Below are 27,998 nucleotides of genomic sequence, written 5' to 3' on the forward strand. Positions count from 1 at the left end.
GAAATAGTATAATAGGTAATTTGCCTAACCATATAATTCCCTAAATTTGTATCGTTTATGTGATATTGTTTTCTATAAAGTTAATAGAATGATAAAATATAAAGAAGATCGATGAGGACTGTTTTTCACTTAAAAGAAGATTTATTTTCTAATTAACAAAGTTTATATTTAATTACAATTGTATACGTTTATGTTAAAATTAGAACACTTCGTGTTTTAAAATTCCACTTCGTTTAAAACGAGGTATATGTCTACTTATTGGCAAAGGATCCACCTTTTCCTTTTATTAAAATTCTTTTTTCGCGTGCAACGCGAATCTGTTTTATAATCATTACTGAATACAGTCGAGTCTCATTTGACAAATTTATCACTCGCTATTTAGTCCATTAACAATTATATGAGCGAAATAACGATATTCATTTCTTGCTCGCGAAATCCTCTCCCTTTTTAATGTTTTTCTTAAGCTCTGGGATCGCTGCATCCAGCAGTTTCTTCTCAAATTCGCTAAGTTTGTCGATACCAAGATTCTTTTCGAGTCCGTTTTTCTGAAATTTAATAGAAATATTATTACTTAAATACACTTAAATATTAAAATACATTATTGTTTAATAATTATACTTACACCCAAGAGACACGGTGTTGCGAAGTACTTGGTGTCGCAGACGTCTGATTTAACGTAAGTGCATTCTACGATACCCTGTTCTCCGTTAAGCGCTCTGAGTACAGAGAGACCAAATCGAGCGCCAGCATACGCCATTGAAAGCGTCGCAGAACCTGTGCCAGCCTTGGCTTTAACGACCTCTGTACCAGCTTCCTGAATTCTGGTAGTGAGAGCCTTCAGTTTATCTTCCGGGAAGGAAACTGAGGGTTTGGTTTGTGAAATCAATGGAATAATAGTGACACCACTGTGACCACCGATAACTGGCACATTTACTTTTTGTGGGTCAAGGCCCTGAAAATAATATAATTGACATTATATATACTTTGTAGATGTTCAGTATTTCATGCATACTTCTGTAAACACAGTAACAAAAATGGAAAAGCAGAGATAATATATTTCACTTATTAAACAGTGTAACTGTACTTTGACTATTTTACATATTTTTGCATATTATGTGCATTCTATAAATTTTTAAATTCCTATAGATGCATAAAAATCCCAAGTTTACACATTATGTAAGATTCATTTAGTATTATATTTCTTACGAACCTTGGCTTCTGCGACAAAGGTGCTTGCTCTAACAATATCAAGAGTAGTTACACCAAATACTCTATTGGGGTCATAAACACCAGCTTTCTTTAAGACTTCACTGGCAATAGGCACAGTGCTATTGACTGGATTTGAAATAATGGCAATGATAGCTTTTGGGGATGCTTCTGCTATAGCCTTGGTAAGATCTCTCACTATCGAAGCATTTGTGTCAAAGAGGTCATCTCTGGTCATTCCAGGTTTACGTGGAACACCAGCAGGAATAATGACCAGCTACAAAGACATTACACAATGAACAAAAATTTCTTATAAATATTTCGAATGAATTAAATAAAATAAACACCTGTGCTCCTTTAACACAATCTTTCAGTTCATCTGGACCGGTATATCCTTTTACTTTGGATGGAGTATTTATGTGCGATAAATCAGCGGCGACACCTGGCGTGTGCACGATATCATACAACGATAATTCGCTTATAAGGCATGATTCTTTGAGAAGTAACGATAGCGGCTGTCCAATTCCTCCGCTTGCTCCCAAAACCGCGACCTTGGCGTTGCACTGTAACGAAATATCCCGAAAAAGATTAGAGAGAAACAGAGATATAAGGCATATACGCATGCGTAATCGTGAAATTATTTTACGATAGTTTACTTTCTACAAAATACTATAACTAGAATTTCACACAAAAGATTTACAGAGAAATAAATTTATATATTATATACATATTGAATACATATTTTAAGAATCAAATGACATTCAATCGTTTCAATGATGTTCACAGTTGCATAACTAATGTACTTCACGTGTATTTTAAGTGATATGATCGATAAGCATTGTTGTAATTCTGAGTTTGATAAAGAATTAAGCACATGATAGAGGTACAAAGTAGAGTAAACTACTTGGCCAATATGATACTTAATGGAGGTTTCGATTGCTATTTAACAAGACTTACTCTGGCGCTGGTGGATAATCGCTTCGCTCCTTGTTGAGCGACGCTTAACACAGGCTTTAGGTATCGTGGCAACATGTTCTCTGTGACTTCGTGATCACAAATGCGGCTGATTTCAAATTTCAGACAAAACTCGATAACCTTTCAAAGACACTCCCCCAATGACCTCAATAGCCTCAATGCCATTTCACACTTGTTTCACTTCGTCCAATCGTCAATCTATCATCTTGAAATATGTATATGAGCATGCGTGGTTTTGTGTGAACAATTTGCGCAAGTCGGAAATACTTGCGCGCCAATTCTTTAAAAAATCATTATGTAAATTGGAATTTACTATAGTTTTAACAATTGTATCGCCTTATCTTTCAAAAATAAAATATTTTAGTGACTTTTTGTTTTGTTATATTTGTTAAAATATGATATTTGTTTTATTACTTTTAAGTATTTTCTAAAACTGCATTTTCAATTCATTATTAAATATAAAAAGAAAAATTAATTAATTTGGAGTAGAATATTTTATCTGTATTTTGATTATATTTGAAAAATTAAACATATTTGAATCTTCCAGAATATTTCTGTGGTAACGCTAATTAATAGCTCGGTTCTTACAAACCCGACAATACGTATAGGAAGGGTTGAACGTTTATTTTCTGAGATATAAGCTACTGAAATTTAATATTAGAAGAGAAAGGTGATTAATTTGTAGAAATATGTTTTTAGCAAGTTAAATTTACGTTTACATCAAACAGTTGCGTTAATTCAAGATGTCAAATGGTACGTTGAGGTTATCTAATCTATGAAAAAGCTGTAATATATGTTTTCCTTCATCAAAGTTATTTTATTGAAGTGTACAAATTATTTTTATAATCTTATTATGTAAATACACTTGTCTTATTTATTTTAGAAATAGAAACAAGTTTATTAATAATTGTATTAGACGTAAACCCTGTGCAAAGAATTATAAAACAGGAAACAAGGATATTGACGCAATGCTTGGACTCTACTGTTGTTTTTGCGAATGCTCATTTAATGCAATCATCTAATAATCAACTTGCTGTGATAGCATGTCATAGTCATGGAGCAAAATTCTTATATCCTTGTGAAAAACCACTAGAAATTAGACAAATCGACGGACAATATGAAAAGTTTACCATGATTGAACGTACCATAAGGCAACAATTGCAACAAGTTATCAATGAAATTTCCATGGACAAACCATTAAATGGAGAAAGTCTTATATCTGGAGCATTGACTATGGCATTGTGTTATGTTGCAAGGTTAGAAAGGGAGAAAGTTGCTAGTGAAAAAATATATTCAAGAATCCTTGTGATCACAGCTAGTAACGATTCAGCAACACAATATATGAATTACATGAACATATTCTTCACTGCCCAAAAAATGGTTTGTTATACTTTTGTATTTTAATATCCGCGTGACTCTAACTTAAAATTAATATCTTTGTTGAATAAATAGGGAATAATATTGGATGTATGCAGTTTAGATCAAGAATTGACTTTACTTCAACAAGGCTGTGATATTACTGGTGGGAATTATCTAAAAGTACCCCAACTTAATGGATTATTACAGTATTTATTGGTAAAAAGAAAGAAAATAATTTAGTTATTTGTTGGTAAATACCAACTTTATTTGTCTATAATTATATTTCAGTGGATATTTTTACCAGACCCAAACGTTAGATCAAAGTTAGTACTTCCACCACCCGTGAAAGTAGATTATAGAGCAGCATGTTTTTGTCACCAAGAACTAATTGATATTGGCTATGTATGCTCCATATGTTTATCAAGTAAGACAAACGTAAAAATAAAATCTATTTTAATATAGGTCTATGCAATAAATAATAAATAAAACACATATTTTTTCAGTATTTTGTAAATTTAGTCCAATATGCACAACCTGTCAGTAAGTATTCTGATAATGTTTTAATTTATCATAACAGTCTTAATTTGTGTGTTTCATTTCTTTCTCTTTCTTACAGCACAGTATTCAAAATACCAGGACCTATTCCTATGAAAATGAAAAAAAAGAAAAAGAATGTAGATATAGTGCATTAATTGTATTTAGTAATAGTGATTTTTTACTAAAATACATCTATTTTTTCCATTATAAAAACATTACACGTTATTTACTAGCAAAATCCAGAAAAGGTGCGAATGGACATGTTATAGACCTTTATTATAATACACTTTATCTATATGTTCTTTCGCATGTTCCTTAAACTCTTCATATTCGGATGGATGCAACTTCATCAATATCGGACTCATAGAGCTTAACAATTAAAATGCATTATCGTGTGTTTTCGCATGTGAACAAGAAATAAGATAAAATTTCTTACTTTCGTTCGGGGAAAATCGCAAGGGCGGATGGAATTGCAAATATGCAGCTATAAAAATAAATCACATCTAATAAGAAACAATTAGAGTGAAAGACCAATGAAATTAAAGTTGAGAAATTACCCTATAGCACATAAACCAGTTTGAATTGGAATTAAGATCCATGGTCGATGCTGAGAAAAACAATAGGGCATAAGTTTCTGAGTGATGATTGGAATGAGAAGAAAGCATGGTATGGACATAGCTATTCTTGAGACTAAACATTCACAAATACTCTTCACAGCTGCTACTTTTGATTTCATAAAAGGTTCTGTTTTGTCTTTCATGTATATTGGAATTCCTGTTGTGATCTCTTTGTAACGTATAAGTGGCAAATTTATTATGTGACCAGTAGTCACTGCACAAAATGGCAGACACCTCTGATGACAGAAAAGTATAAGAGAAAGTATAATGTAAGACGCTAAAAAGCATAAAGAAGCAACAAGCAACTAACAGTAAAAGTATATGATTTTTGAGCCAATATTCTTTTGCAACAAATAGTCATGATAGAGCCTGTTGCAACTGCACATAAATAAGCCTTTTTTACATTTTTATCATCGCCATTTAGCTTATTTCTGTATGCGTCACTTACAATAGCATTATGTATTTGATGTACTGCTTGAATTATTATTATAGCAAGGGTACTTCTAGTAATAGGATGTAATAATTACTGGGAGAATTTATTAAATTTTTTGCTTAAAAAAGTATTCTGTTTTTGTAAGTTGTTGTTGTTCTTATAAACTTACTTTTGACACGCTAACATAGACGCCGTAAGTATAACTGAAGTAGGCATTTGAAAGGATAATCTATTAACAACGGGTATTAATTCACCAGTTTCTGGATGAAATGCACCGTCCCTTAGTTGCTTTGCACGAATAACATCGGACATTCGTGTCCCAGGAGGTATATTGCCTCTTCTGACAAAAGTTAATCATTTGAAATATTAGTGACTGAGCAATTAAAATTTACCTACTTGTAATCATCACAGAATTGTTTAGCTTCTCTTAATTTCTGATCGTTCACAAAAATCATACGGCAATCAGTAATGAAAGCGAAATGTTTCAATCTACCAATATACGTAGACTGATCCCATAATGGTTTATCAATATCGATTCTTTCGTTGACGTTCATTGTCTTATTACAAATTTAAGTATATCTTTCAGTTGATTTTGTAAGGCATTATTAATAATGACAAATTTATATTTGTCAATTGGTCATTAACTACAATTTCTGTTTATGTTTCATGCTTTTATTTTGTACTGGAATTTTTATTAATTTTGAATTCCAAAAATATAATAATAGGAAAGAATGACGTAATACTGTGAAAAGAAAATTAATACTATGAAATTAATGAATTGTCATTTTTGTGCAGTGAGTGAAGTTAACCAGAAGTAATTACGTTTATACATTGTTAATACTTTAACAACATAACATTTATAAAAGTTCCCTCTGGTTAATATAATAGGAATGGATCTATAAATCATGGTACTCGCTTTTTTACGATATTGCATTCTTTATTTTTTCTAAAAATCTATAATGTACGTTTTACATAGTCTAAAGCAACAACATGTAAAGACGCTATTCAACGGTGGGAAGAAAAAACTGGTTTGATCGCCAGCGAACAGAAAGAAATCATTTTGTCTTTTCAATGGCCTCCGATTGAGAGAATGGATAATAATTTAGCGGCACTTACCGCCGTCGAGTTAGTTACATTTTTTCATAATGTTTTTCATAAAAATATTGAAGACAACAACTTTTAATGTTTTCTAGGAAATTATCTCTCTCAACGAATATGATAGAGAAAATTACTGGTATCAATTCTTTAAAGAATTTAAAAATTTTATCTCTGAGCCGTAACAATCTTAAGACGTTCTCCGGCTTAGAAGCAGTTGGAGAACATTTAGAAGAATTATGGATATCATATAATCAGATCGAAAAAATTAAAGGTGTTAACGTATTAAAAGCGCTGAAAGTACTTTACATGTCGAATAATTTGGTAAAAGACTGGGCGGAGTTTAATCGTCTACAAGAAATACCGAATCTCGAAGATTTATTGTTTATTAATAATCCTATTTGTGAAAATATGGACACGGAATCTTGGCGTAGTCAGGCAACCAGAAGACTTCCAAAACTAAAGAAACTTGATGCTATACCGGTTGTATAATTATCTCTTAATTATTACACGGAATGAAGATAGAAATTTGAGTCTCGATAAAAAATTTTGCAATAAAATTGCAAAATGTATATTTACACAGTATAGTGTACATTTATAATACATTTTCTTTTCACGTTCAAATATAATACATTATATTGACATTATCGGCATTGCCTTATTTCGTGAATCTTCGCTATGAACGATTAATAGTCTTCAACTTTCATATCGTTCAATCCCAGTTCTTCGTTCTGATCGAAACTTCTTTCATATTTAATGATTTTTAAACCGCTATCTAAACCTTCGTCTGACAGGCTCTGAATGTAACTATTGCCTGCTGGATCATCTAATACAAGCGTGATCTTTTGTTTCCCTTCCAAAACCTCATTTAAGAGAGATATGAATGCTTCCATCCGTTTAACAGTTTCTGGATCGCTACTATCACCGCTGAAAGCTGTCGATGATGATAATTGCTCTTTTATCGCTACTAAAATGCCTTCTACTGTAGTGAAACGTCCACCTAAGGCAGCGGGACCGATTTCCAACTCCAGTTCGGGTATTTCCATATGGCAAGTTTCGGATTTCAACAAGTCACGGCTAAAGTCCTCTCTTCCTGTAACTGTGACTTCTATTTTCACTCCCGTGGGTTCGATACCTCCTCCGCTCTTGACTTCATTCGTTCTGTGTCCGCAAGACTCGCAAACCGTTGCCATAATCACAACTTCCTTAAAATGTGGAATTTCTATACATTGAGTTAAAGATAAAGTCTTTTTTTCTGAAAATGAAACTATACATGACAAAACAAAAGCAAGTACTAGTAATTATAAACTAATTTAGAAAGTATATTGTAATGTTAAGTAATATGGAAAGGATACTGGTTAATTTCATGTTGGTTTCACATGGAAAATTACACTCTGGACAATTTGTTCTGAAAGAAAGTACTTCTCCTTCAATTTGTTCCAAAGGATATTCTCCTTCTTGTATAGGTTTTAACAAAGTATCATCTGTATCATTTTCCGAGTAGATTCCTAAAATATGATCTTGCTCCGTTGTTCTTTTAAACTGCACTGTCGTACATCCTTCATCTTTTAACATGGCTTTTGGATTCTCTACATGACATTCGCCTGATATATCTTCAAATATTATAGTAAAGGGCTTTTCTAAAGATTTAAGCTTCCTTATCTTTTCAAGAAAGTGGTCAATTTGGGACGCAGCATCTGGACATTTTTGTCTCCTTTTAGACTGATCTTGCTCCAACCCCACAATAGTTCTTTCTATTATTCCCTCAATTGTCGTAATCTCTCCTTTTTGTGATCTAGATGGAATCTCAAATTCCAAGGATGGAATTTTTACACTAGTGTAGTCTGATTTAACTATTTGACGGTTTAGATCCCTAGGAGTTTTGACTTGCAGCGTTATCCTAATTCCCTTGTCTGCAATTTTTCCACTATTTTGTATCTCATTATTTTGGAAGCCACAGTGTTCGCAATCAAAGGACATCACCACAATATCTTTGTAATGCGGAATCTTTGTCAAGAGTAATCTAGTAACACCCTGTATTTACAAAATAGTATATTGGTTAGATGAGTCAGAGGTATTTTGTTCTTAATTGTAAATTTACGTTACCATACATTTTTTTCGCAATTCATACAGAGACTCTCTATCTCTGTTGTTTCTGGCTCCGGATCTTCAGCCGACAAATCACGAAATATTGGTTTTGCTTTTGCTTCAATACTTTGTTTTTGATCTAGTGCCATATTTTGGTTATATGGAATGTATACACCAGATTTATGTAAAAAATCTATTTTAAAATTGAAGTAAAATTGAGTTAGATTATCGATATACGCTGGCCAATGCTTTTACGCTTTCTTATTGTACGTTTGCCTGCTAAATACAATTTTGTAAGCTCAAATTACTACTTTTTAAACCCTTAGAAAACATAGCGATCAAAATAAATTAACATGTGTAAATCATTTAGTTTAATTTAGGGTCCCTTATATGAAGCAGTGTAGCCAATTGAAAGTCATGAAATCACTAAGATGTTTAAATATAATAGAAGTACGTAATTTAAAAATTATTTTACGTATTATTTTCATAATTACGATAATTATACGAAGAATCCAAAATATTGAAAATTATACAGAAATTATTATGTATTGCCTGTATAAAGTATTACAAAATTTTTATTGAAAACATATAATTTAATATACAAAGCTATTAATAAGGTACTTAATTTTAAAGTAGCGCTTTGTATGATCAATAGTGAATTATTTCTTTCTTTAAAATGAAACATAAGGAAATGTCTCGAGATGCCGCACAATTTTTGTGTTTATAAATATCAGCAGCAACTTCACGCATATCATTTTGAATGCATTTAAAACGGTACAATTAAATTTCGGATTTCATACTTTGAATAACAATTTTACAATTTATCAGGTGAGACAATGGAAATAATTTTTATTTTCCTGTAAAATCACACTTTCAATTTCAACAATTCTCAACATAATAAAGTTCAAAATTGCGATTTGTAATAATGATTCTTTCAATGGTGTATCGTATACATATTAATAATACTATAACCTGTGTTATCGTAGAACATAGCAGAGGCGCGTTACAAATTATCGGATCCCTGTAACGTTAACTCGTGGTATTCATGAAATATTTAATTAGCACGTGTTACACGCGGATAATTCGAATAACAGCGAGAATGCTCTTGCTGAGATAAAAGGAACATATAAAAAGAAGTTTCTGAAGGGAAGAACTAGGGAAAAGTAAGCTTAAGCGTTCTCAGTGAGTGGCGCGAATCGCCGGCTGAAAGTACAATGGCTAAGCGTAGCCAATGGCCGCCGCTTCTGAGTGTCTCGTGTCGGCTCGGTTTCTGCTGATCGATGTGTTACTACGTGTTTTCGAACTTTGCTAACTCGCATTTGACTCGATCACGCGTACTCCTAATTTTTGATCGATAATATGTCGAGTCGGCAGTCGAAAAAAGAAAAGGTGCGTTCATTATGCTGCATGTCGCTCCTGTCTCCTCTAATCGTCTTTTATGTGATTGGTACTCTCGCATACGTGAAAACAGTGTTCCTTGGACGAGGAGAGATCGCGGGCACGCGCGCGCTTCAGAGAAAGAAGGAGTCCGTAGTCCGTAGTCTCTATGTGTCTATGGGCATGAGAGAGATATAGATAGTTAGAAGATGACAGAGATAGGAGAGAAAAGAAAGAAGGGAGAGTAAAGAGAGTACGGGGAAACAACCCCGGTAGCCGAGACACCGAAGGGTGTAGCGTGATTCTGATTTCTTGATATTCGTTTCGCTGGCGCATTTTTCTCGAGCAAACGTTTCAAGAACCTGACAATGGTACTTTTAACTAATTCTCGCGTTTCCGTTCTGTGTGACATCGCAAGTGCGAGTTCTCGTCTATTTGCGGATCGCGTCTTGAATGTGAATCGGTGCTGTCGTGGCATTGTACGCTGGTATAAAGCGGTGCAATTAACTCGTTTTGTTCCAGGATGCGACGAAGATCGGCAAGGACAAGGGAAAGAACGGCAAGGACGGCGAGACCAGTGACGAGGTGAGGTTATATCGTTCTTCTATGTTCTTATTGATGTGGCTCGATTCAATTCGAGTCGACTTCTGTCATAGTTAATTCTTTCTGTCGTGGATCTTTTCTTTTCATCTTTACGCACGTCACCGATTCGTTTATTAAAGTTATTTGGTGTCGTGTCATTTCTCTGAGAAACTTCATTTATCATTTATCCTCTGAAAACGATCCAGTGTCCATCTTCGACATCGTGTGCCACCTGAAATGTCTCTTCGCTGAGCTGTGTACATGCGTTTATTTCAAAATACACGCTTCTTTTACCATATAATTATTCAGTACTGTTTTTTTATTTAGCGAGTATTACACGAATACCGTTTCGTAAAACAATTTTAAAGTTCTCATTGAAAAAAATGTTGCTTGGCACAGGTGGCGCTTAAGCGTGGACTTAGTTGATAAATAGAAAACGATGTAAACGAAAGATGCTTTACGAATTAACTGATATATATTTCTTTGGCTTATGTTTCTTATCATATCGTTATACGCGAGCATATGTGGCTTTCCTCGTTAAAATAATTTATGATTTCAAAGATAAGCGGAATAATGCGTTATTTTCTAACACGCTTCCTGAACATAATTAATGTACAATCTATGTGGAGTGCAATCACTTACGGTATGAATGGAGCGAATTCCAAGCATGGAATTACCGCGCAATTAAATATATGCTAAACAATGTTAATAAACTGTAAAGAGTAATATGTTCATTATTGTATATATAGCAAATTAATTCAGCTTGTGAGTTTGGCATTATATTTATATAATTTTTATCTTATTCGCTGATTGGTATGTATATTTAGTCGGTATAAAAAGTATTTCATATTACATTTTTTCTAATTTCTTCTAATTTCTACAATGTAAATAATTGGTTTCAGTATATCGATTAAAGAATGTAATTTATGATATTTATGGTTAATACGATAAAATTGACCTCACGTGAATCATAACAAATAATATTATGAAGTAGCATGGTATTATTTATGAAAATAAAATATTTATGTAAATATTGCGTAATCCACTGCTTAAGAAACTAAAGTGCGTCGCATCTATTCAATTATCGATTGCCGATAACGAAAAAATTTATAATCGATTAAGTATCAATTGATTGTATTGAAACACGAAAAATTGTTTCATCTTTGATTCATAAATTTGCTCTGTGCATGCAATATTATTTTACAATTACAATATTATTAATTATATTATAATAAACGACAATTTATCTCGTAATTAATAATAATTATTACAATAATGATAATAATTTATTATTTAAAGCATATAAATTATTAATCATGTATTGATGATAATTTTAGTATTTTAGTGTATTTTTTAATTTGTCTTAATAAATTTGTTTATTTTTGTAATGGTAAAAAGCAAAGTAGAAACTTTCAAAATTATATACATATATGCATGTATTTTCAAGAATATTCAATCAATCACAAAAATATTTAACAGAGCGAAAGATTTAATGTAGCATGTTAACAGCAAATATAGAAACAAGAAAGATCAAAATTCATCTTACACAGCCAAGAGGGAATATACTTATGCCTAATTGTTATGGAATACACTTCCTCAAGGACTACCACCATCAACTAGGTTCCTCAAGAAGAAGTTTTGTGATTGGTGTTGAAGTCATTCTTGCACCTCTATCTCAATTTTTTCATTTTACATTAGTAGATCCAAAATATTAATAAAAGTGTTACTATGTACTATATAATTGCCTAAAAATCATTCACAAGTAATTGTCATCTTTTTTGGCCACTAGAGGATACTCTAAATGGACAACAGCTCAGACGAAGAGTCAAGACCAATAGTGCATAAATGGTTTCAAGATCAACCACAAAACTTCTTTCAAGGAAGCCAGGCATTAATGCAACGTTGGAACAATTGTGTTGAATGTAATGAGGATTACGCATAGACTGACATATACATTTGCTTTTAGCAGACAATTTTTGTTTATCATTTCTGAATTATATAATGGAGTACGATGAAATTTCTCTTGATGACATCTCTTTATGCGATACAAAACATTTTCAAAGAACATACTATACTTTGATGAGTACTGTAAAAGATATGTAAGTCACTATACCAAATAAAAGTTGCACCTATTTCTATTTAAAGTTGTTCCATTGTTGAAACATAGATCAAGTGCACATTTAGACAAGGAATTCTCTCTCTTAATAGTCAAATTGTCAAACTATTTGTTGTTTCACATATGTAATTTTCATGCACACATTGTATCAGCAATTTTACATTGCATTATAAGACTTTTAACAAATCTTTATATAAAAAAATTTTGTATCCATAAGTTTTTATTATTATAAAATTATTTCTATTCTCTCATAGACGAATAAGGTAGCAGGAGGACCACCGGTAACCGCCGCACCGCCACCACCAACGTTGATCAACAAAATCAAATACCAACCCGGAGGCCCTGTGATAAAGAAAGATAAACGGCAAAGTAGCTCAAGATTTAACATATCGAAAAATCGTGAACTTCAAAAGTTGCCGCTTCTATCCGGTAAGTCTATGAAATAAATTTTGTTACTTGAAAATCTGATAAAAAATTAAGTAAAAAAGTTTCTAGCTATTTATAGAAAAAATAAATTACAACTATTTTAATTATTAATATTTAATTATTGTTAATTACAATATTATTATTAAAAATATTCAGAATAGAAGATTTTTCCAGATAAATTGCAAAAATATTAGTTTTTATAATTATTAAACTGCGGATTTCTATGTACTTATAGGAAATTAAACAATGTAAAAATGTACAAAATAGGTACTCCTAATATACAAAAATATAAAAAGATCTTCAAAGTGAACTACATTTTATAATATTTAATAGGTGAAATAAGTCTTTGTATGGGTACTATTTCTTTAGTTACGTTAATAGATCTATGAAACTACATAAAATTTCCCAGTTTAATAATTACTATAATACACTTGATTTTTGGAACGACTTAAAAAAAGTCGTAATAGTTCTCAGCTCGAATTATGATCAATTTCCTTAGAAATTTCATCCTGCGACAAATTCATCAAGATCTATTAATGCCTTCAATGTTCTCTGAGCGAACAATTCCGCTTTCTTCAGCAATGATTGCCATATAATGATTGATTAGTGTAACAAGTCGCCAAAGTGGGAGCAATAAACCTTATCATTATTATCCTTTGCCAGGAATAAACCGCAATATACTTAATGAATGCACCGAGCGTATATTGGAGTGTATGTAGTTGCTTATAGGTATATACTGATGTTTTATGTAAGTTAAATTACAGTGCATTTTGCCGTTTTGATAAATCGAAATGTCTCAATGATTTCGATATCTAAACCTTCGAGTACTCATCGATATATAAAAAAATAATCGAATGTGAAAAGATATCAGAGTGATTAATGTTGCCATTCTAATTTAAAATTTCACGGTGCATTGTATGCGCCTGCTGGGACTTAAGGGAGTTTTCAAATTTTTCGTGAGAGACGATTTTGATCTAGAAATATACATCGTGAAATGTATAACTGACCTACATTTCCGACTGATCGGAGGTATCTTGAAGAACTTTAGTTAAAAAAAATGTTGTGGCGCGTAATCGAGATATTTGAATAAGTAACATGAATGAAAGCGAAATTTAATTGCGAAAAAAGGAATAGAATATTTAAGAAGCGGAGGAAGTAGGAGGAACGAGAGTTAAAAAGTGAAAGGATATCGAATATTCTTTGATCATTATCAATCAGATAGGGAACTTTATCCATGGAACAGAAATCCGTGGGGAAATTGGTGTATGGACGGTAGCATTTAAGTGATCGATGTATCGACCAGAAATCTACAGACTTCCGTTTGTTTGATGCATTTTAAATGATATCTGGATTCAAATAATCCTTAACGTCGTTCTAATAGCGAACACTTTATAAAATTAAATTCGCTTTCATTCATGAAAACGATATCAACAAATATGTGTATCATCGTTGCCATCATGGAAACAGTAACTTTTTAATACATGTATGTACATACACACAGTGATAAGTACTACTGCGTACTTTTTCCAATTGACTGTTTAAAAAATTAGTATATTTTTTAATTTATAAATCAAACTGAAATCGATATAATTGTGATGCAAAAAAGACAATTAATTAAGTTACTTTTGCTTTTTTAATCCCAGTCGCAGAGGATTGCGAAAGCAGCTACGTCAGAACGTATCGATTGTAAGGCGCGGTGGTTCACGCATGCGCGCATGCGTCATTCGCGATTCCTACTTTTCTAACATAAACAGTCCTTTCCCGTTCAAACGGCCTTTGATAGCAGCGGTATTTTCTCTATTCGAATTCGTAACGCGTCTTTTCCCTTGATTCCACTGCGTCCATTACAAACCGATAAGTTAGGTGACGAAACGTTTACGAAATCGTCGTGAATTAATATCGACGTACGAATGGAGATGTGACTTGTTCTTGCTCCGAAAGAACGGTCAGTTACGTCGAAGCAACAGATTGTTATGTGAACAAGGAAACCGGTGCGTATAGGGATGTAATTTACCGTGAACCGAGCCGGGGAAAAGGAGACAAGTTCCGGTGACCGATATCAGAGAACGTTAGACACTGTTGGACAATAAGATGGTTCACGTGGATGGATATATTCCTTTTTCGACTGGTGGCCTGCCAAAAAGTCCAAGCTTCCATCAGGGGCTCGCCTTGGCTACTGTTTTATCTCGAGAATCGAATAAACCTTACTTGACCAACTTCACTTCGCATTATCAACCGTTACGACCCCTATTAATCGGTAATGAAACCTCTGAAGTTTGCTTCTTGTCTTAATTCCAGTAATTGTCAAAATATACAGTCAGGGACAAAAATAAGTGAACAGATAGTGGAAGTGGGTATCAATGAAGTTTGATTAAACTACTACTGGTGTTATATATTTAACTTTTACTTATTATATGTCGTTTTAATTAATACATTTATTAGTCATTTTTTCTGCCGGTTACAAGATGGAGTTTGGCCCACAAATTAATTTTCGACACATTTCTTCATTCCCTTTCTCACATCATACACAGCCTATATTGCACTCATCAGACCTATAACTACGTTTTTCTATATATATGGATATATAAATGTGTATGTATATATTATATTGTACATATACATATATTGTATATATTGTTTATATATTCTTATAGCATATAGATTAGATAGTAAATAAAGAAAAGCAATGTCTACATTCTTGAGTAAATAGATCGCATTTAGCAAAACTTCATCGATACCTATTTCCACTAACTGTTCACTTATTTTTTCTCCGATTGTATGAACTCGTGTATTTAGAAAAGTATAAAGAAGGAGAGGATACGAGTGTGTTATAGAAAAAGAAAGACATAGGTCAATGAAATAAGGTGAGACGTGAGAAACGGAAGAGTCCAAGAGAGACGGATAGGATCTATGAAAGAATCTCCAAAGAGGGAGAAATTATTAATGAAAAAGACAATGAATAAATTTACGAGGCAGGCGTACGAAATTACGAAAAGTTCAAGACAAGTAGCAAACAATTGAGAAAGGGAGTTTCATGAGAGCGTTTAAGAGGATAAGGGAGAGAATGTACGAGAAAAAGAAATGTGGAAAAGGTGGGAATTCATTGAGCAAAAGAATGGAAATCTATGCAAGAATGCGAGAGAAAGGGGAATGTACTTAGTATGAGAGAAAGTTTGAGATAAGAGTTTACGAGTGTGAGAGAAAACAAGGTATAACAGGGATAGAAAGAGTCCATGAGAGAGAGTCCATGGTTGATGTAAATCGTGTGTATGCATGTTTGTATGTATCATGGGTCTGTTTGTATAGAGGGAGGGAGAGGAATTTATGGGGGGAAACAGAAGTATGAAAGAGGGAGAGAGTCCAAGAGAAAGAGTCCATGGATCTATCCAAGGTATACATGCCTGTATATGTAAGTGACGTAGTGACAAGTGTGCGCATGTGTGCGCGTATGTATCCTCAGAGAGGGAAAACTTAAGGTCTATGTGAGTATACAATGTACCTGAAATCTGAAATGTGTTCATCAGATATTAGTAAATACACAAAATCCATGAACTCACTAGATAATTAAAAATCTAATATTTTTCTTTAGAAACTCAACAAGGAAACGAAAGAGAAGAATTGTTCATCCAGAAACTACGGCAATGTTGTGTGCTATTCGACTTCGAGACCGATCCTCTTTCGGATCTAAAATGGAAAGAGGTGAAGCGTACTGCCCTCAACGAGATGGTCGAATATGTCACCAAGAACAAAAACGTGATCACGGAGGCGATCTACCCTGAAGCGGTGAACATGGTGAGCATGACCTAACCCGAACTGCTTAATGCATTGCCAGTAAGACCGTAAGTCCATTGCTAACAGATTGTTTCATGAAAGAAGGATTTATAGTGGTCATAAAAAATATATGGCACGTATATACGTGGCACTGTTATTTTTTAATGAATTTATTGTTAGGGCCTACGTTTCATTTTTAATATTACAATTCAATAGTACATATTAAATTTTTGTAATTATATAATGCGAAATGTAATGTATATACTTGGGTCCAATTACTTAGTATGCAAATGTTATAACAAATACAGTGACGTGTAAATATTTTTTGTAACTATTACTCGTATGCGATTTTACTAATTCAGAATTCAAAATTTTTCAGTTTGCAGTGAATCTGTTTCGCACTCTTCCACCATCGTCGAATCCGAACGGAGCGGAGTTCGATCCGGAAGAGGATGAGCCAACATTGGAAGCAGCCTGGCCTCACTTGCAACTAGTTTACGAATTCTTCTTACGATTGCTCGAGTCTCAGGATTTCCAGCCCTCCATCGCTAGACGTTACATAGACCAGAAGTTCGTGTTGCAACTTTTGGAACTATTTGACTCGGAGGATCCTCGGGAAAGAGATTTCCTGAAGACAACGCTTCATAGGATTTATGGGAAGTTTTTGGGACTTAGAGCGTACATCAGGAAGCAAATAAATAATGTTTTTTATCGATTTATATATGAAACCGAACACCATAATGGAATTGCCGAACTCCTTGAAATTTTGGGAAGGTAACTTTGAATTTTTCATTGTAAACGATAGTTGTTTTATAGTATGCTATATGTTTATCGATTGTTTGTTTGTTTAGTATAATCAATGGATTCGCACTACCATTAAAAGAAGAACACAAAATATTTCTATTAAAGGTACTTTTACCTTTACACAAAGCCAAATCGCTCTCTGTATATCATCCGCAATTAGCATACTGCGTGGTTCAGTTCCTGGAGAAGGATCCATCATTGACTGAACCTGTTATTAGAAGCCTGCTAAAATTTTGGCCGAAAACACATTCCCCTAAAGAAGTAATGTTTTTGAATGAGCTAGAAGAAATTCTCGATGTGATTGAACCTGCGGAATTTCAAAAAGTCATGGACCCATTATTTAGACAATTAGCGAAATGTGTATCATCTCCACACTTTCAGGTATTGTCAATATACCTTTTATTAATGATAGATCATGTAAATCACAATTTTTGATATTATATGAATTAATATTTATAAAACATATTTTATCGTGTTTTTATCAGGTGGCTGAAAGAGCTCTGTATTACTGGAACAACGAATACATAATGTCCCTTATATCGGATAACTATGCAATCATCCTACCAATCATGTATCCAGCATTCTACAGAAATTCTCGAAATCATTGGAACAAAACTATTCACGGCTTGATTTATAATGCATTGAAGCTATTCATGGAGATGAATCAGAAAGTATTCGACGAGTGTACACAACAGTATTATCAGGTACGTTTTTAATTATTACGAAACAAGGACGAAGGAATAATGTTGATTGAAATATTCGTAGGATCGACAGAGAGAAAGGAAGTTTATGAAAGACAGGGACGAAGCGTGGATGCGCGTTGAAGCATTAGCGATGAGACATCCGAATTACAATGCTGCTCTAAAAGGTATTACGAATACAACATCTGGCACGATATTGCAACAACAATTAGACAGCCCTCCACCTGACGAAGACGGTGATACAGATCAGACTCCGCTCACATTGGAAAAGATAGAAGCGAAAGCGAACGAGGTATGACAGATCGGAATCGATCTTTCTCTCGTCCTTGATCGTTTGTTTATTCAGGAGTCTAAATTAATCTTTTTTGCCATAGGCAAAAAAAATGACCAACTCCAATAAAACAAAGCCACTTTTGCGAAGGAAAAGCGACTTACCCCAAGACACGTACACAATGCGGGCATTGTCCGATCACAAACGCGCAGACGAATATCTTGTTACGCCACCGGATCCTAACAATTGCTAGTCTCTACCGCAATCTCTTCCCATATATCCTCTCTTTTGCTGCAGTGATTTTGGGAGTTAGCTTTTTCGAAGAGAGAAACGAAACAGCGATGAGTCGGATCGAATCAATCGAGCGGTCACAACATTCGACGACAACCGTCTGCAACAGAATTTGATCCTTTAGAGAAGTCAACATTGTCATAATTATCTCTCTCCTCTTTCCCCACCCTCCCTCTTGTATCAAAAAGTATCAAGATATGTATATGTAATAGCTTTTTCTTTGTATCTCGGTAAATGAAAAGAAAGCTTTCTCTCATTGCACCCAGCACATTCGGAAGATGTATCCATGTCCGTAGTAATCTATAAAAAAAAAAAAGAAAAAAAAAGAAAAAAAAAGGAAGGAAAACTGCTGATAACTTCCTATATACTCTTCGAGTTGATTTACGTAAGGTATCGCGAGATTTATGAAAATACTACATACTCGCTATCAAAGAAATGAAAAAAAAAATGAGATGTAAAAGAAAACTAATAAATAAGGGTCCTAAGTGTATTAAATAATACACAGAGTATTTTATAAATTGTAGATTTCTTGTGTATGGAGTAATCTATCGCTGACAATAAGACAGTTTTTCACACTTATATGTACGTCTTCACATTCTTAAATTATCTGTGCTCGATGTTCAATAGATACTTGGCATACAGGTTAGATCATACACGAAGTTAATGGTCGAACTGAAAGCTCAAACGATTTATTTACTAAGATTCATTCGTAATTGTTTTAAAACAGGTTGTCTTGCTTTTGGCGGGGGATTTCCTTCATATCATAGGAATTTATGGTTTATCGAACACTATATATACAGGGTGAGTCACAACACGTGGACAAAATTTTACAAGTTGATTCTGGGAATGATTTGGAGTGGATTTTTTCTAGAAAGTTTTATCTAAAAGAGTTAACAAATTCTTTTATTTTTTTTATGTATTAAAAGCGCATGAAATGCAAATATCACTAAGCGAAGTGATGAAACAACAATTTCTGATAAAATATTTCAGAGATAAACATTCTTCTAAAGACACATCAAAGCTTTAACTACTTCTATATGATATTTTTTATTCAGAATCACCTCTTGAATTAATTGATAAATTTTTGTTCACTTGCGGTGATATACATCTTGTATATATACTCTAAATAAACAAAAAAGTTTTATACGAATTCGAAAGGTCAGAAGGAATGACCGCGTGCTTGATGTCGTAATAATTAACAATAGTAAAAAAAAAAAAGATAAGAAAACAAATTTTAGAATGCAAGTTTGAGGCGTTACTCTTTTGAGCGAGGTTTCCACTGATGCGCAAACGGCAGACATTTAATGATACACAAGTGGTATATAGTTGCTTCAACGCTATCAGCTCGTAATTTAGCGGCAAATAATAATAATAATAATAAAAAAGAAAGAAAAACGAAAAAAATTGCAAAAAGAAATGAAAATGTCGTTTTAGAGTTAGATGAACGTGATAGCACTATTTTAGAATATTGATTGTTATAAATCTGAATATTCCTGAATGTACTACTTTTATATCTGTCGTGCCTAGATGCCTGTGGAACGCATTCGCAAGAATCGCCTCTACCAGAGGCCTATAATTAAGAATCGTTGGAACAAAAGAAAATAAAAAAAAAAAAATGAAATAATAAGCAACGAGTTATACGTGACGTTACCAAAATGGTGTGATTGCATCACAAGTTTTTTCAAGAAGGCTTATACAAAACGTTGCGTCATTGCTCCGTCAGTTTCGCGGTTAACAAAATAAAGAGAGAAGTAAAACGTTATATAGTAGTTTGTGGCTGGTAAGAGAAGCAAAGAAAAAGAGAAAGAAATGCGAAGAATAGAAGCAAATTTAGGAGTCGAGGAAAAAATAACGAGGATGGTCATTGAGCAGTGGTCCAGCTACGTCCTCAGCATCTTTACTAAAGGCTTTTTGGCTAATTCCTCGTGTTACTCTTGTTTATTGGATATAGGGATTCCGATACCATGAAAATAGTGAAGTTTAAAAAGAAAAAAAAGAATTACGATCTAAGCGAAATATCTTTAGTCTTTGCGCTGCTGGCAGGCTGTTATGTTTAAACATTGTAAGGAATGAACTTGTTGAGAATAGAAATACGGTTAGCACTTATTATTAAATAACGAAAATTAAAACCAAATGAGATAAATATAAAAAAAGAAAAATTATTTACTATTTAATCGCCCCTTCAGGATGAGAATGGCTGTTTTTGTTACGGAAAACCATTAAACGATAAGTATTCTTGTCGATACTTTTTATTATCAAGTGCAGTGTAATCTCGATAAATCTAATTGAAAACACACTGTATCTTGTGCAACAAGTATTTAATAATAAAAGTATTTTTAGTAAGACTATTTTATTTGAATAGATTTGCATTTTCAATGATACTCCTTTCGATGAACAATAAGTAATTAAATTGCATTCGATCGATGTAATATTCGATGACATCGTATCTCTTCATCTTATTTTCTTTCTTTGTTAGCTTCCGATAGTGAAGTCGCTAATGTGGATTATCGGGATTACATTGTATTTCTCAATCGTTGAAATCAATCGCGAACAAGAATAAATACATAACACTGTTCGATAGAAGCGTCCCTCCGGTAATGTATGTTTCGAGGTTTCGTCTCTTACTGCGTCTATTCTTTCACTTGTATCATCTACGATACATCTTTGAAGTTTACGAATTTTATAGTAGGATCAGAAGACCATTCGAATTTCTCGTGCTTAAATATTCAAGAAGACTGTTACTGGCTCATCGTTGGTCGAGTATTATCGAATTTTCCTGACTTCCGTTCCCGCAAATTGTGCCAGGTTTAAATAATATAAAACAGAAACGAGAGAGAGAGAGAGAGAGAGAGAAAATAAAGAAGAAAAAAAGAGAATGAGAGAGAGAGAGAGAGAGAGAGAAAGAGAGAAAATGAAATTTGATTTCATTCGACGTAGATCGTTTTCTTGTAACTCCTGTATGGGTTACCTCGAGTGAGTTTAAAGGTTCATTTTCAGCAATGTTTTATACGTTTTTTATGATACGAAAATCAACCAATAATCGTGTATTTTTTAGATAGAAAGAGAAACAACCTATTATGCGAAAGAATGATTTTAGATGTTTTATGTAAGGAGGAGCAAGGATTTTCTGAATTTAGAAAATGAGGAATCACGCTATCGTAGACAGCTTTTGAGTTTTGTAGAAACGTCTCTGTTCTTCCTTACGTAAAGTTCTACGAAATATTCGGGAGAACTATTATTCGATGGAGAATGAAAGCAAAAAGAAAGGAAGGGAAGAAAGGAATGTTTATAAAATATAAAGAGATCCATATGTACAGTGACTCGCTTCAAAACTGAAGATACGAATCTATGATGGAACGCGTACAGGACTGTGTATCAATGTTCGATTAACAAAATTTTTTTAATGATCGCCTGTCCGATCGATTCGTTTCCATGCATGCATATATTCCTTACAATTTGTTGGAAGCATAATTTTATAATAAATAAATCATTATAATGAAACGGTATGATTTTCTTGCAGCCGTGAATTCTCTAAAATCCTACAACTTTATAATCCCTGAAATTTTTGTCCTTTCTTAGTAAAAACCATTCTCTACGGTGGTACAGTTATAAATTCGCTTTAAAACTGGAGACAGAGAGCATTCGTCGGTGCACGGATTATAAACTGTGGTTACATGGCATCCTGAACGTTGCACTCAGACCAGCTGCAGTTTTGTTTCCTTTTTCGTTAGTACGTGTTGGGAGAAACCACAGGATTCCACAGCTTGCGTCCACGATACAGGGCAATCCCAAGTTTCAATTTACATGACTTTTTATCAGATGTCGCCGAGAATATTTCTACAGTCCAGCTTACTCTTTGAATAATATCCGAAGGTCTTTGAAAGTATACATAAGAAGAAATAAAATGTATACACCGGTTCGTGTACAAGGTCCCTGTTATTTTATTCTTATATTCAATCCTTGAAATCCTCGAAAAGGAAATAAAGAAATTTCACCTTTTGCTTTTCAGATATATTTATTACGTCGTATGTTCAACTACTTCAATGAAAATATTCAACCAGTCTACATACCTGTCTTTCTGCCTTCCGCATAATTGATCTTTATTATTTTATATGTTTTCGTTTCTATAGTATTTCCATATCCTCGTTAGGACATTCTAAAGGTACATTTGCTGAGAGTTCGAGAAAAACTCGTATCATATATTCTCATAAATTGTTCTTCTAAAAATTTTTGCTCTAAAAAAGCAGCAAGGCCAGATACATCATCGTTATCACCATATCGATAAGTGAACTTAATTTTTAGAAACAAGGTTCCACGAATCTTCATATAGAAGTATACGCGCTTACATACAGACACAAAGATTTATTTTATAAAAAAAGGTATAGCTATGTAAATACAAAATTATATCTGAATCTCTCAGAAGCCAAACTGATCGATTCTACATTATATAAGTTGCTCAATTTCGTTATCTGATCAGATAATTATCATTGAACCTGTCGAAATTCATAAAATGTTCCTCTTGTCTTCTAACGAAAGTCGTATTTAACGTCAGACCTACCTACTTTAGGGACTCTAATAACTTGCTGTAAAATGTATGGACGGAAACGTATTTCCTTCTTTCATCGTGTATTTTCTCATAAATTTTTCATTTTCATTTCTTTGATACAAACTTTATAAATATTTCAATCATTGCACTGCGGATTTGTATACATTTACAAGAAATTTAAAGGTGTAAAACTACACAGGATGAACGTAATATGAGAAATTTCATAAAATACTTAAAGTATAATGCTTTTTATAAAAGACAATTCTCTATCCAAGTTCTACGTTTTTAATTATATTAATTATATTCTGAGTTTGTATAAAAATTCGCAGTTTATTAATCAAGTATAGTCGTAGCGTTAAGGCTTAACGAAGGCGATCATCGATTTCGAAGAAGGACATGTCCTGAGATTACAGAAGGTTGTAGCCCATCTATCTACTTGATGCCGGTTCGCTCTCTTTTCGATTTAGTTGACCGCCAACGTGCCGGTGACTCCCGACATTCAACAGGTATCTATACAATCGATGTGTTTGTGTTCCGTGGTATTCCCCATGGCGGTGTTGCGTTGGTATCAGTGATCTGCGCTTCCTTCGAAGAGACGCTTGCGCCGGTAAGGCAGACTCTCCGCGTTTCGTGGCTGTCCGTTATTAGTACGCCGCCAGCCGTCGAAGCTGGATGATCTTTCGATCGTACTTCGAACAGTCGAATGCGTTATTTTTGTTTACGTGACCGGTTTTTGTATGAAACTTGACTTTGAATTGGGAGAGCGACGTATATTAATTTAAGTCGTGCGCGTGTATCGTCCGTGAAATCAACGACAAATAGCTCGGGGCGATCGTTCTTATAGAATTTTCGATCTCGTCTAGTGTCAGTTAACTATCGATACGATTCGATTTTGTGTTCAATTCGATACAATCCGTTAAACCGTGTTCTAATATGAAATGAGTGGATTTTTGGAGCTTGTTAGATCGTTCGTTGATTCCTCGGTATTATAGCTTGTCAACGAACGTCGTGAAAGCGAACAAACGAATTCGTAACTCGTAATTAGAGGTCATGTGACGGAGAAAGTGCGATGTATTTGGAGATGTTATTCGGGACATGTTTTTCGGTGGTTCGGACCAGTGAATTCTACGGGAATGGTACAAGAATGACAGAAGCTTGAAAGACGTCATTTTTGGAGGAGAAATCGTGTCGCAGTTAGCTGAATGTGTACGTAAACAGATTTATCAAGGATAGTTTGCCAACGGAGCGATCTTTCGCAATGTTTAAAAGTTGCATTGGCAATACATGGTAGACGTGTTTGTCGTAGGTTATTTTTTCGACACAAATTTGCCATGTTAGCTATTTCTCATTTTTTACTTATGTATGTACATTTGTATTCCCGCGCTTACATCCCCCCTCCTTTAATTTTCAAATCGACATTATTAATTGTCTTCTTTCTTTCTTAATGTGTCACTTTTGTTATGTATGAATTGGTTTACGCATGTGTACGTGGGTTTGCGAAAAAATTTGAAAAAATTAACGATAAATCGGTTTGACTAATTAACCTTTCACGGGACGCAATAATGTACATACATGTTTAGTTTTTATTTGATTGTAGTAAATTAATCTTTCAAGGAATACAATAATGTACATACAGTGTACATATGTATATACACATTTAGCTTTTATTTAATTGGAGAATGTCTCCGAAACATACAATGGTTATAAATATATAGGTTATTTTTGTACGATTAGTAAATCAATTGCTCGGTGCATATTGATACATATACATACGTATATACGTGTTTAGCCTTTATTCAATTCAATTGCGGTTTCAAATGGTACAATGGTTACAAATGTATTTATCTATTTTTATTTCAATGGATTTAATAAAACAACTAATTTATAGTTTTGCATATTATACGTATTCTAGATATTTTTGTGCATTTAAATTTCCAATAAATGCATACATATCCACGGTCTAGATATAAATTTGATTGAAAAATCGTTCCATAACTATTTCGCTCTTGCAAATGTCAGTATTTCATTGCATACCTAGAAATATCTGTAAAATTAGTTTTATCAACTCATAATAATAAAATAACAATTCCTCGTTACGTATAATGCAATCACTGTTCATCAATACGTAATTTTTACTCGCGATTGTGGTTAAATTGCCCACTTTCCAGTAGTTTAGGTATTAAAATGTCCTTCGTAAAAAAGATCGGCAAATGTTTGCGAGGAAGCCCGGTGTTTTAACACGGGAAATCCTTATATATTGCATCCGTGATACCTCGAGAACTGATTCTCGTTAATTATTGCGGAGTTTAAAGGACGCGAAGAGAGACGCCGCGAGAAAAAAAAAAGAGGTAATTCAAAAGTTCCGTGATTAATGAAGTAATTCGTTCCAAGTAAGAAGTTGTATTTCATTTCGCCTGACTTTCCTTCTTCTGAAATAATCTCTGGGGAAACGGAGAATTATGGAAATCGGGGCGGGGGTACGGACTCTAGAAAAAGAAAAAGGCGGAAATTTAACAAAAATTTCGTAAAACGGATTATTTTGTAAGCTTGTAAAGAAAACACGAATATCGTTTGAAAACTGTGTTAATTTATTTACGACGAAAATTTCGTTCGATTAATTAACAATTATCAAGATAATTTATTATAATTATTCTGTTCGACTCGAAATTTCAATGGTGATAGCTATAAAGAAATATACTGTTGCTGGTACGATATACCGTAGTAATAAAATATAGTAACACATTGGTGAACAGATAAAATAAAACTAGAAAAGGAACGAATACATAGGTTTCATGTTACGTAGCACTGTAGACGGTTCGATTCTTTGTTCTCGTCTGACGATAGAATATAACAGGGAAAAAGTATTCGAATTTTTAGAACGAAGTAGGATTAAGAGCGATAAAACAATCGTTATCGAGTTATATGTTTTTCGATCGTTAGATAATTTTGTATACGTAAAAACATTGGCTCGTTGTCTGATAAATTTGCAAAAGTTGTTCGATTAGGGAACAAGAGTACCATTCTCGAAGAAGTTATTGACACGCGCGACCCGATGTTTCACTCAAACGAGGGGAAAGTAGGAAAGTGAAAAGGCAAAAAAAAAAACTAAAGTGCGAACTGCAATGTGCAAGAAAAAAGGTGAGTGTGCTGCTGTCAGTAAGAAGAACGTAAGAGAAACACGACAACGATGACGGAAGGCGGACCGAACATAAGCGTGAGTAACAGATAATTTCACTTTACGCAATTTCACTTTACGCAATTTCATTTTACGCAATTTCACAGACTGTAAACTGTGACGATTCGAGCTTTACCAAGCAATTACCAAGATGACCAATATCCTGTACCCACCTTCTATTTTATTCTTCGCGTTACTTGCCTCCACATCTTTCCTCAAATCCAGACCTTTCTTCATGACCATCTTGCGCACTAATTAATAATATTTAGGAATTGAGAGAAAGAGAGAGAGAGAGAGAGAGTGAGATAAATTACAAGATAGCAGGTTATGGACTTCTCTTTTATAATTTTATAATCTCACAGCAAATATTTCGACTCTCTGACGATTACAGATCTGTTTTTTTTCTGAGAAGAATAAATTTCCATGCATTTGATTATCGGAATTTTATTATCAATGGCAAACAAATGTTGACGGACGAATCTATGTTGGATTAATTTTTACGACAGAATGATTTAACAAATAAAAGGGTACCGAGTCAACTGAGGCTGTAGTTAAGGATTAATAACGAAACGGACAATGCATTATTTTCTACTTTTCTTCTTCCACTTGGAGAATTTTTCTTCAAATTCTCCCTTTCCTCGCATCGTACATTCTGCCCACTTAAATTATTTTTCCGATAAATATTTTAACAACGAAACAAAGAACGCATCATTGTCTATTTCTATTTTCCTACTTGGCGAATTGTACAATTTCTTCTCTCGTCACATCGCTCTTTTGCTAAGTCTCCGTTTATGGGTTCCGCCTGTGAAAGTCGTTCTTTTGCTGGCTTTTCCCTTTTGTGCGTTTCCTCTTTCTTTCGCCGATCTTCCCTCTCGTTCGTGTTTCTTCTCCCTTAGATTCCCCCTCAGCCCTCCGTGTTCGTTTCTTATCAGCGAACTTTCGTTTCCCTGCCCTCTCTATCTCCAGGTTTCGCCGTACATCTTTCTTCTCGCTTAAAGTCGCCGATTTTAAAAGCTTCGCTCGTACGGGCTTCCGTCTTGTCTCTTGCGAGGATTCAAATTGAATGATTAAAAAAATGAAGCGGAGGGCGGTTCATTTTTTCACGTCCACCATGGAATTGGCAACTATTGTGCCGAACAAAGGATCGGATTCCTTTGAACGACACGCTACCATTTTCATTACGTGGAATGAAATATTTGATGAAACTATACGTACACGTGAAGCTAATTTTAATAATATCGAATTTTTCGTATATATCAGGTCGCCGAAAAGTTCCTTTCGTTTTACAAGGAAATAATGGACGCGCAACATTTTCCGTTTTATATCATTTTATCGAATTACGTACGATCTATCCTGTTCTATCAAAATAAAGATCACAACGTTCGACAGATTAGGTTTCGTGTTTGTATAGAGATGCGTCGTTGCAAAAAACGTGTCTGTAAATGAAAGACACTTTTTGTATTCGTTCTTTGCGTTTATTACAATTGCAGATGTTTTCCGAGTGCCATTTTCATTACGTGGAATTAAGTACTTGAGAAAAATACATCTGTGAGATTAGCTTTAATGTCGCTGCATCATGTGTGTGCCGGATATCATAGAAACGCGAAACAATTATATTACGCACGAGC

General features: G+C 33.8%; 7 protein-coding genes across 13 annotated transcripts in view; 4 read left to right on the forward strand and 3 right to left on the reverse strand.

The window, feature by feature from the left end:
- Window positions 1-119: 119 nt before the first annotated feature.
- LOC100646150 (malate dehydrogenase, mitochondrial) lies at window positions 120-2,377 on the reverse strand. Its single transcript, XM_003397180.4, has 5 exons — window positions 2,164-2,377; window positions 1,554-1,769; window positions 1,211-1,483; window positions 623-952; window positions 120-545 (listed from the first exon to the last, which is right to left on the reverse strand). Exons 1-5 carry the CDS (start codon window positions 2,236-2,238, stop codon window positions 417-419), a joined length of 1,023 nt encoding a protein of 340 aa, XP_003397228.1. The 5' UTR covers window positions 2,239-2,377; the 3' UTR covers window positions 120-416.
- Window positions 2,378-2,655: 278 nt separating this feature from the next.
- On the forward strand, window positions 2,656-4,290 carry LOC100646262 (general transcription factor IIH subunit 3). Its single transcript, XM_003397181.4, has 6 exons — window positions 2,656-2,934; window positions 3,065-3,561; window positions 3,634-3,756; window positions 3,829-3,964; window positions 4,044-4,080; window positions 4,157-4,290. Exons 1-6 carry the CDS (start codon window positions 2,925-2,927, stop codon window positions 4,230-4,232), a joined length of 879 nt encoding a protein of 292 aa, XP_003397229.1. The 5' UTR covers window positions 2,656-2,924; the 3' UTR covers window positions 4,233-4,290.
- A 50-nt stretch (window positions 4,291-4,340) lies between these two features.
- LOC100649383 (sideroflexin-2) lies at window positions 4,341-5,681 on the reverse strand. Its single transcript, XM_003397206.3, has 6 exons — window positions 5,524-5,681; window positions 5,297-5,467; window positions 5,005-5,197; window positions 4,635-4,930; window positions 4,514-4,561; window positions 4,341-4,446 (listed from the first exon to the last, which is right to left on the reverse strand). Exons 1-6 carry the CDS (start codon window positions 5,679-5,681, stop codon window positions 4,341-4,343), a joined length of 972 nt encoding a protein of 323 aa, XP_003397254.1.
- Window positions 5,682-5,891: 210 nt separating this feature from the next.
- LOC100649505 (dynein axonemal light chain 1-like) lies at window positions 5,892-6,753 on the forward strand. The gene is made up of 3 exons (XM_020864236.2): window positions 5,892-5,921; window positions 6,104-6,252; window positions 6,321-6,753. Exons 1-3 carry the CDS (start codon window positions 5,892-5,894, stop codon window positions 6,712-6,714), a joined length of 573 nt encoding a protein of 190 aa, XP_020719895.2. The 3' UTR covers window positions 6,715-6,753.
- A 3-nt stretch (window positions 6,754-6,756) lies between these two features.
- Window positions 6,757-8,683, reverse strand: LOC100646383 (zinc finger protein ZPR1). Its single transcript, XM_003397182.3, has 3 exons — window positions 8,334-8,683; window positions 7,578-8,256; window positions 6,757-7,444 (listed from the first exon to the last, which is right to left on the reverse strand). Exons 1-3 carry the CDS (start codon window positions 8,457-8,459, stop codon window positions 6,909-6,911), a joined length of 1,341 nt encoding a protein of 446 aa, XP_003397230.1. The 5' UTR covers window positions 8,460-8,683; the 3' UTR covers window positions 6,757-6,908.
- An 847-nt stretch (window positions 8,684-9,530) lies between these two features.
- LOC100645329 (serine/threonine-protein phosphatase 2A 56 kDa regulatory subunit gamma isoform) lies at window positions 9,531-22,150 on the forward strand. 4 transcript variants are annotated; one of them, XM_003397174.4, is made up of 9 exons: window positions 9,531-9,699; window positions 10,210-10,272; window positions 12,640-12,814; window positions 16,401-16,603; window positions 16,962-17,356; window positions 17,434-17,767; window positions 17,872-18,090; window positions 18,152-18,379; window positions 18,462-22,150. In XM_003397174.4, the coding sequence occupies exons 1-9, from the start codon at window positions 9,670-9,672 to the stop codon at window positions 18,609-18,611; spliced, it is 1,797 nt and encodes a 598-aa protein (XP_003397222.1). In that variant the 5' UTR covers window positions 9,531-9,669; the 3' UTR covers window positions 18,612-22,150. The 4 variants fall into 4 exon arrangements, with proteins under 4 accessions (XP_003397222.1, XP_003397221.1, XP_012166583.1 ...); XM_003397173.4 differs by lacking the exon at window positions 9,531-9,699 and adding an exon at window positions 9,782-10,058; XM_012311193.3 differs by lacking the exons at window positions 9,531-9,699; window positions 10,210-10,272; window positions 12,640-12,814 and adding an exon at window positions 13,181-15,068.
- Window positions 22,151-23,826: 1,676 nt separating this feature from the next.
- The window catches only part of LOC100646982 (venom dipeptidyl peptidase 4), a 300,060-nt gene continuing 295,888 nt past the window's right edge, over window positions 23,827-27,998 (forward strand). Inside the window, exons 1-2 of one of the 4 annotated variants that reach the window (XM_048408249.1) lie at window positions 23,828-24,401; window positions 26,136-26,409. In XM_048408249.1, the coding sequence (XP_048264206.1) occupies window positions 26,383-26,409 (27 nt within the window). In that variant the 5' untranslated portion in view covers window positions 23,828-24,401; window positions 26,136-26,382. Of the gene's footprint in view, window positions 24,402-26,135; window positions 26,410-27,998 lie in introns of all 4 variants that reach the window. The other 3 variants (XM_012311197.3, XM_012311198.3, XM_048408250.1) reach the window with 3 other exon arrangements.

This window comes from Bombus terrestris, chromosome 8 (assembly GCF_910591885.1).
Source record: "Bombus terrestris chromosome 8, iyBomTerr1.2, whole genome shotgun sequence".
Lineage (NCBI taxonomy): Eukaryota > Metazoa > Arthropoda > Insecta > Hymenoptera > Apidae > Bombus > Bombus terrestris.